Here is a 9900-nt window from a genome sequence, read left to right as displayed (position 1 = left end):
CGATTTCCCGCTAAACAGTAGGAGCCCAAAAATTGGGATTAGAGCAACTAATTAGCCCATAAATAGCCCATAATTCTGGCCTTTGAATTTTTTCGATCGGACCATTCTAACCATATGGGTGGTTCTAGCTTGATATCAAGCTGGACTCGCCCACTTTGAATCCGATTTCCCGCTAAACAGTAGGAGCCCAAAAATTGGGATTAGAGCAACTAATTAGCCCATAAATAGCCCATAATTCTGGCGTTTGGATTTTTTCGATCGGACCATTCTAACCATATGGGTGGTTCTAGCTTGATATCAAGCTGGACTCGCCCACTTTGAATCCGATTTCCCGCTAAACAGTAGGAGCCCAAAAATTGGGATTAGAGCAACTAATTAGCCCATAAATAGCCCATAATTCTGAGATATGTTCCGGTCGTTTTGGTGTTGGTGGTTGGTCTAACTTGACACGCGTTGCTACAAACGTGTGTGTAATTGCAGCAACGTATTCTTACAATGTATGTAGAATATTTTGTATTTCTTTATATAATAAACTATTTCTCTATCTCTATATGAGATTCATATATTATATGTTTGTAACATCATAATGAACCTCAGTGTATAATTTTGGTGTCAGCCTACTCTTGCTTTTTCTGTATTTAGTATTGTTTATGAGTTATATAGCTTCCAGTATCTTATTGAACGATATGCTGATATACATCGTTTGCCAGGTGCTTTTCTAGATTCTACATGGTAATAACAGTATATAAACAGATGTATTTCCTCGTCAGTAATTTTATTTGTAACTTGAAAGTCTATGTTTACAAATGAAAAGCAAATTTCCCTAATCTCGTCGAATCCAAGATTATTTTCTTATTAGAGAGTGTTCTGAACTCTCCTTGTGATAAGATACTTCATATTATAATATGTTGTATGCAATACACTGTTTAAAAGAGGATGACTGAATTTAAAGTACAATTTTGAGATAAACTGACACCAATGCAAAAGTTGAAATTTATTTAATTAGTTGGCAATATTGTAAAAGGAAATAACCTTGAACTGTCTTTCGATTCCTTCACATATCACTTCATTTATAAAGATGTTCACATGCTGATGTTCTTACTGTCTTCGATCCATTTGCTTCTTAGTAAAATCAATGATTCTGTCATAGTTCTCGGGACCTTCACGTTCCTTCTATACAAAAGCTTAAGGTTGAGTTATTTGGAACGTAGGAACTGGTGATGGTTGAGTCTTCAACGTTACTAGAAAACAAAGAAGACAACATGTAACTTCACGATGTCAAGAGTAAAACATATATTTCATAATGTATTTATTATTATATGTTGCTCTAGGAAGCACGTAACATGGACCCAACTTCGGGGGATTATTTCCTATATCAAATGAAAGAAAACAATTATAATTAGCAAAGGTCGAAAACGCACTATTTAAGACCTAAAAGAGTATTAAAATATTATCGTGAAAATTTTTGGAAAGTTTTTAAAATGAATGAATACATTAAACGGGCGTTAACTTATGGACAAAAGGATTTGTATTTGTAAAGCTATTACGTTGTCATAACATTTTATAAATGAGCACTACACAAGCGACGTCCAATAATGAATGTTGTTTTCTTTGGAAGACTAATATATAAGAGGATAGAGGGTTTTGGAAATCCTTATATAGCGTCAACTCATTACTTATTTTGGAGTGAATTGACTCTATGTTTCGGTTTCCTATGTTTAGCGTTTAATTATCATTTATTCCGAAGTGTAGCCTTTTAAATGTTACCGACAACATTTTGGCACGCTCTTAGCTTTTTGCTTGAACTATGTTTACAAGTAGTATGAACACCGCTATTGGGAATGTGTATGTCCAGGGAGGATCTAGTTGCAGTTTTTCTGTTATGCAATGTGTAAAACAATATTTGAGGTCCACAATGTCAACGACCAACCTAGCCATAATATCCATCGGAAGAGAGTTGAGTTGGAAACTTCTGCAGTGTAACGTACATACATTAGCTTATGTAAATGTATTAAAATCGTGATATGCATATAATTAATTTTTTTTTAAATTTACATATTCACATACACTTTCCGTATATTAATTTGCATTTAAGATAGAATAAGTAAAGGATTAGTTGTGGAAGTAATTGTGTATAGTTTATTTCATTTTTGTGTTTATTATTATTATTATTATTATTATTATTATTATTATTATTATTATTATTATTATTATTATTATTATTATTATTATGTGTGTTATATAAATGTAAGGGTAAGGATTAAATCAAGATAGAAGTTGAATTAAACACCTCGATTGAGAATAATATGTGCAGAAAGCAATGCTTTGGAAATCTTAGGAAGCTAGACGGTACATCGCATGAACCCAGCACACACAGAAAAAAAAAGCAAAGTTGGGAGATTCTTTGTCTCAAAGAAGAGAACACCCACGAGTTAAGTGTAGGTGGTCCAGGGTTGCTAACTAGAATTTTCAGAAAGAAGAGAATATGGATGAATCTTCAGTGTGCATAAACCTGCGATAGATACATATGTGAAAATTACCATGGTCAGAGACGATGTGTACCTGTAGACTCCAAGTCGGGAGTAGCCATTGTTTAAGTTTGCTTGCTGGAGTTCGTAAGTACATGCGAAACTTCGACTACAAAGAGGTGTGACAATTTCAGAAGTTGGCCAGAAGTAACACTTTTAGAGCAGCTAGCGTCCTTTCCAACGGAAATTCGGCCAGCTAGAATCCAACCTCGAATTTCGCAGCTCCCCTCACCTCACCGGAGAAAAACCGAGGAACGGAGCATTCCATGTAGAATCCTTCACCCCTGTAGATAATTTTACTTCCACAAGTAATTCTTTTAATATTGTAAAGATTTTCTTGATATTTCGTTAGTGTAGAATATAGCTTAGGTTAGTCGCTGTATTGTGTTATTTTTGTGTCGTATCAAAAAAAGGCTTATTTCAGTACAGGACGGCAAGTCCGGCGGTACTTCATGGAAGGAATGCATGATAGATGTAAGAGCATAAACATCCGGTATCTTGGCAGGCGACGTCCTGAGGGGAAAACTTGCACCAACAAGGGAGAAAATGTAAAATTTCTATGTTTTTAAGATATGACAGCATGTCACACTTACAAATAAGCTGTCTTATTGTATATAGGTGTTAATTCTCGTGTGTGCTATGTTGACAAACACTTTAATTCAACAAAAACAATGAAGATATGACAACTTCACATAGCAACCCCTCACACAGGTGAGTGGTCGCGGAGAAATCCCGCTAGGTGTCAGGACCGTCAGGTCTGATGAGAGCAGTGTGTCCTCTCAGCCGAAAATTAAGCAATTTTTGTGAGAAAAACATAAAATACCTGGTTAATAAGAACATGATTAGTGAAGTGCTATGCATCATTCTAAAGCTAGACATTTCAGCTATACTGTAGATACATCAGTTTGCGAGTATCTATTAACAATTTTAAATGATGTACATTAGAAACAGTGAAAGTGTAAATTCAGGTCAGAGGGGACAATGACCTCTGTAGGCAACCCCTTCTCTTCCCCACTTCACCCCGTCATAAGACTCGCAAAAGCTATGAGGCGAGCCCAGCCTTTTGTGTGGAAGGTGGTTTTGACAAAACCTAGGAGGCAGGGGGAAGAAGGGCAATTCGTGTCTGGTGATCGGAAGAGAGGTATCACTCTCGCGCTCGCATAGAGAAACTCGGTTTTGACGGATAGAGAAATTGGTGTCTCTGTTATACTAAGAGACAGTGTTAGCGACAAACATTTAAGCTCGTGGGATGAACTATGTACACAAACATTTGGTAAATACTTATACTATTAATCATACATATAGTCAATATTTATCTTAGTGCAGATATTCTTCGTAAAATGTGTATATATATTATATCTCGTTATTAATCCTGCGCGACGAATTTCGCAACTGTGTGCGTTTAGTACAGGACAGTGGTGTACGAACATTTAATAAAGTATGCGCAGGAGATAATATAACCTGTTAAACGAACCTGATAGTGTCATCTTCCCTTTTCTATTGGGGGTGATGAAGTTAGATAGTCGAGCAATAGCCACCTAACAGGCTGGATCGCGTTAGGATAGGCGAAGCAACCTGTGCTGAGATCCTGATCCACTGCAGGCACAAGATCCAGAGATATGTTAATTATTCTCTGAATAACCGACCGGAGACAAACCAGGAGGAGAGCAGAGTATTGTCATGTTTAATGTGGAAGAAAACATGATCTCCGTGGGACCTACGTTCTGCTAAAAAGGGAAGAGAGCAGAGCCATCGGAAGCTGCAAGAAGAGGACCAGGAGGACATCCAGGAGAAGAGGAGAACCATTGAAGATGCGCTAAATCGTGCACGAACATTTAATCTAAACCAATAAGGCCTTACTTTTTAAATTAAACATTTCGGCGAAAGTTCAAAATTTAATCATTTTTTTTATTATTATTTTATCACAGTGTATAGTGTTGATGCGTGTGTTGTTACATCTCATTAAAAGTCTATCTCCTGAATCTCGTGTGCACTTCATTCTCCACAGAAAGTCTGACAAGGTATGTGCTCAGTGTAATATTCTCATGTATTTCTTTCAGCTGCTTCGGAGTTGTCAATGTCTGGTAAAATACGGTCTCTCACAACCAAGTGTTGTTGTGTGAGTGAGAAGTAGTATTGTCTCTAACCACCTGGGGAAACACGTAGACCAGTAATTTAGAGTCTCTCTTTTGGATTTGAAATGCTATACTAAATTACTTTCATTTTGTTCATTAAATTACTTTATCTTTTCATATTACATATTTTGCTCTACCGACATTTTAAACTTAAAAGCTCTACCGACTTAGCTAGTTATTTACATATTCATCAGAACATTAGCATTTCAAGATTAGTATATGCAAATTTATTTAAATTTTGATTTAATTTGTATAATAATTAACTTAATTTTCACGCTACGGCCCTTCCACTGTACAAATCTGGCTTACCCAGCATGGGCATGAATTTCTCCAGGTAGAAAATCAGTAACTGCATAAGGATAGGAGAAAACTGTTCAGACTATATTTGGTAAACCTTTCAAAATTTTTGCAATTTTTAAAATTTGTTGTTTTAATACAACTGAACAGTAAAAGCTGAGGCAAGTTAAAGTAAAGTTAAGTACTGTAATCTTGTTGCAATGGTAATAATTTTGTGTCGATTGAAAACCTCAGCTGAGCAATACTATTTCTCACACAACCGTATTGACTGAAATAAGCCTTACGCGTGTCAAGTTTTTGTTTGTTTGTTTGTTTGTTTGTTTCTCGCGCAGAACAAGAAAATTTCAGTGTGTGTTTTTGCTTGTGTATTTATGATTATTTCTTGTGTGATATTTAGAGATATATATGTACAGTTAGAGAATTTTCCCCATATTTAGAGATTAGGAGGGGGATCAATTTTTAAACGCGTGTACTAGAAATCTTTGTTTACTATATATCTTCGTGTATTCATGGTGAGAACGCGTAGCCAGACGAGGAAAATGGATAACTGTGAAGAAAATTTCAATCAGCTAGGCGAGTTTGGTGTAGACCTAGAGAATTACACACAAGAGTTAGGAAATAATGACGACAGAGAAACAGTTAGACAGGACACACCTGTGGGGGAAGAGCAGGTGTCAGATGTAAACGCTGGCAACGCTGTAGCTAGCGATGCTGAGAGAGAGCGCAACGAAGAACCAGTTCCGGGAACCTCGGCTCGGCTCGTGAGCAACATGACAGACCCCGCCCTCTCCTCGTTGTTTTCAATGTTGAGGGAAATGTCTGAGAACCAGACGCGATCGCTGCAGGAGATATCATGTAGGTTAGAAAGCCAGGAGAAGAAGCAGGAAAAATCCCTTCAGGAAATTTCCCGCAAACAAGAAATAGCATTACAGGAAATTTCAGGAAAAATAGGGGAACAGGAACAAAAACAGGAAGAAGCCAGTCAGAGATTACTACAGCGATTAGAGACTGCAGGTCGCGAAATCACTGTCAGCGTTCGACAGGAACTTAACAACAGTGTTCTGGAGTTAAACGCTCGTTTAGACGCGACGGCAGAGTCTCTAAATGAGAGATTAGCGGTGACGTGCGATGAGCTCAAGAATTCGATCCGGGAAACAGATGAGCGAGTTCGACAACTTGAGATTAGCTCAGGAAATAGGATTGAAGAGGTCACCGAGGCTCTAGGCGCAGATTTAGCCAAAGTAGACCGAGAAGTGGGTCACCTGCGTGGTGAGATTGAAAGAGTAGGGGACCACGTGACAGATGTAAATACTCAAGTGGAAGGTGTCCGCGAAAGTGTAGGAGATTTAGTTGGGCGTATTGACAATGTTGAGGGAACTGTAGGACAACTACAAAACAACCTGAGACAAGTCGAGATCAGTTGGAGAGAGCAATTGATTCGAGCACGACGAGAATTCGGGCAAGAACAGCAGCTCGAAGAAGTTCGAAGTGAATGTCGGGATGGCATTCAGGAAATTCAAGAAAATGTGAGTCACGTATGTTCCAAGCTGGAACGAGAGCTCGAATCGCTGAGAGAAACGGTTCGAGACCGGACAAGCGAGGTGAACACGTCTGCATCCGTCTCGAATAATAGAGCGGAATCTCCGGTTCCAGGCCCGTCGAGACAGACCCCTGAGCATTCGAGACGAGACAATAATGCAGAGCAGTCGTCTCTCCAACTGCAAAATGGACCTCAAACGTGTCAATTGGCGTCCGCACTAGGTTTCTTACATCGCGACCTTACACTGCCCATTTTTTCTGGTAGTGAAAGTGAAATACAAGCTCACAACTTCGTTCAGGAGTTGGAGAGCTACTTCGAGCTTACTGGCGTGCCTGAAGACAGAAGGCTGGCCTTCTGTGGACGAGCATTCAAGGGAATATCCAGGCAGTGGTTCCAAGTAACCTCAATTAAGTGCCAGAGTTATGCAGAATTACTGAGTCACTTCCGGGCTACTTATTTAAATGAAGAGAAACTGGCGAACCTACGAGCATCGATTTTGACGTCGAGATTCGAGCCGAGGGGCAACAAGAAACCGACGGAATACTTATTAGAACTGTTACACAATAATAGTATTCTCGACCCGCCACTACCCCAATCAGTCTTATTGCGTGTGCTTCCGAGACAACTACCGTTCTCGATTTATCGATGTATCGTCTCGTCGAAGCCACGCACCATCGAAGAGCTACTGGGAATTGTTGGAGAGCTGCAAAGCACGTACCAACCCCAGAGTAGCAACAATGGTGGTAGGAGGGGGATAAACATGTTAGAAGTTCAGGAAGTAGCTAGTGAAAAGTCACCCCCCTCACAAAGGAACAATAGGCCGAGTAACCCCTCCAGGATACGCAGAAGGACGCACCAAAATAGGGGCCCTTATGAGCAGAGGGGTAGGAGAGGCAATCAGAACCACCAGAATAGGAGCCACAATAATGATGAAAATTGGCAACAGGGCGATCGTGGCTGGAGAGTTAGAGACAGCGCGGCACCACGAGGCATGAATAGAAATAGGCGTGGTCGTGGCAGAGGTAGGAACTCTGGACACGAGAGTGGAAGCGAGTACACTCAGGAGATTAATGAAGTTAGTGTGCAAGAGCAGAGGGCAGGACCATCGAGACAGCCTCAGTCTCGAAATCGCTCACGTCCGAATAGCCCTACCAGCGTGCGAAACTGAGGACATCTCGTGCGTGAACAGGGAGGCGGAGATGCAAGATGCATACTGAATATTCTGGAAACGCCTGCGATTATTACACCTGGACACGTACGTAATAATGAAAACGAGAAATGCTCATCTCATGAAGTAGACTGCGAGACGCTAGTTAAAGAAATTGAAAATATAGAAAGTAAATGTAGTCAATGTGTGGAAATCATTGAGAAGCAACACTTTTCCAGTGCTGCGAAAGTTGTTCGTCAAGAAATCTGTTTGATTTTGAGAAATGGGAAGGAAATTAAATTAGATAAGGAAAATTTCGATGAGACGAATGCGATTTTTCGTAACTTATTGGATTCTAGTGCAGGAAAACTCCCAACCAATAATGTTATTACACTACCGGAAGTGGAGGTAGTTCTTTTTGGAGAGAAAATTTTAGCACTTCTGGACAGCGGGGCTACAGTGAGTGCTTTGTCAGAACAGCTGTGGGAACGCGTTAGTAAGCGAGAACCTTCTCCAGCATTTATAAAATCCACTAACATTAGGGTCAGTTCTGCTTTTGGTAGGTCCATTGCGTCACTCATTGGACAAGCCATGTTGGAAATTGAAGTAGAAGGGAAAATGTATTACACCGTAGGAATCATTGTTAAAGGGCTTAATAGAGAACTGATTTTGGGATCTCAGTTTTTCGTAGAGAGTAGAGCCGTCCTGAATTATGATCAGGGCGTGTTGCAGCTTAACCATCCCTATTCAATAAAGGTTTCTTTTCGCAACATAGAGATCGAGGAAGACGATCTGATTATAAGAAAATTATCCTGGGAGTTCGACGACGATGTTAGAGAGTTGATTGGTGACAGTCCCAATGTCATTAGTATGTGTGCGTCAAATAGAGGACCCCATACGAATGTTCAGCCACAGTTGTTAGATGCAGGAGGATGCCGTGGTAAGGAATTGGCAACACTGCGTACACGGTTGGATGATGGTAAATTCCCAACCACCGCTGAACTGGCGAATGTCGTGTACTCGCCACATGATTGGACTAAAGTTCGAACCCAGGCTACACCAGCAGAGATCAAGGAACATGTCGAAAAGTACACCGATTTAAGTAGGGATGAGAAACAACAATTGTATATCATTCTCTATAAACACCGTGAGATTTTTGACGAGAAGCCCGGGTGTATAAAGAATTACCAACACACTATCGAGGTCACAGACGACCGACCTCTAAAAGCAAGAATGTATCCCTATGCGCTAAGATTTAAGAATCAGGTAACCAACACCATAAATCGATGGTTAGCGTGGGGAATTGTGAAGAAGTTTCCCACATCGTACACGAGCCCACTTGTGGTTGTTCCAAAGAAAGATGGACGCGCACGCGTATGTTTGGATGCGCGTAAATTGTCTGAGATCACTAGAAGCGAATTCGACCAGCCCATTCCAGCGTTAAGTACATTACAGGACCTGTGTGATAGACGCTTCTTCTCTGTAATAGATTCAGTGGAAAGTTTTCTCCAAATTCAAGTGGAAAAAGAAAGTCAAAAATATTTAGGTTTCATACATGAGGGCATAACATATGTTTTTGTAAAACTTCCTTTTGGTACAAAGCAAAGTCTAGCGTCTTGTGTAAGAGCAATTGACTCAATTTTAGGAGATGAATGCAGGAGCTTTAGCGGCCACTATGTTGATGACGTCGCGATTGCCAGTTTTTCTTTTGATGAGCACATGCATCATCTTGATGTAGTACTTGGGAAATTACACGCAGGTGGTCTGACACTTAGATTAAAGAAATGTCAGTTTGCGAGACAGCGCATAAACATTCTGGGCTATGAACTTTCGCCTGAGGGCATAGGGAAGTGTCAAGAGAAAGTAGAGAAAGTGTTGACTTTCAGAAGACCCAGAAATGTGCGAGAGTTGAGAAGCTTTATAGGGTACTGTCAATTTTACAGAATATTCAGTACGCAGTTTTCAGAAATACTTTTCCCGCTATTCCAGCTACTGAAAAAGGGAGCAAAGTTTCAGTGGCTTCCTTGTCATGAAGATGCTTTCAACCGGATCAGGGAAGTATTTCAGGAGAAAGTTGTACTGAAAAAGCCTCTCCCTGACAAGCAACTGATCTTGGAATGCGATGCATCCGATGTCAGTTGTTCATCGCATCTCTATCAAGTAGACGATGATGGAAACATCCGTATTATTGGAATGACGTCACGGATATTCAATTCTGCGGAACGTCATTACTCGATCACAGAGAAGGAATGC

General features: G+C 40.1%; 1 protein-coding gene across 1 annotated transcript in view; it reads right to left on the bottom strand.

The window, feature by feature from the left end:
- Window positions 1-460: 460 nt before the first annotated feature.
- The window catches only part of LOC145662560 (protein stum homolog), a 163548-nt gene continuing 154108 nt past the window's right edge, over window positions 461-9900 (bottom strand). Inside the window, exon 4 of the mRNA XM_081728242.1 lies at window positions 461-1241. Within this exon, the coding sequence (XP_081584368.1) occupies window positions 1186-1241 (56 nt within the window). The 3' untranslated portion in view covers window positions 461-1185. The remainder of the gene's footprint in view (window positions 1242-9900) is intronic.

This window comes from Thermobia domestica, chromosome 10, assembly GCF_964235325.1.
Source record: "Thermobia domestica chromosome 10, izTheDome1.hap1.1, whole genome shotgun sequence".
Lineage (NCBI taxonomy): Eukaryota > Metazoa > Arthropoda > Insecta > Zygentoma > Lepismatidae > Thermobia > Thermobia domestica.
Note: the sequence above shows the minus strand (reverse complement) of the source record. Positions and strands in the feature narration are given on the sequence as shown.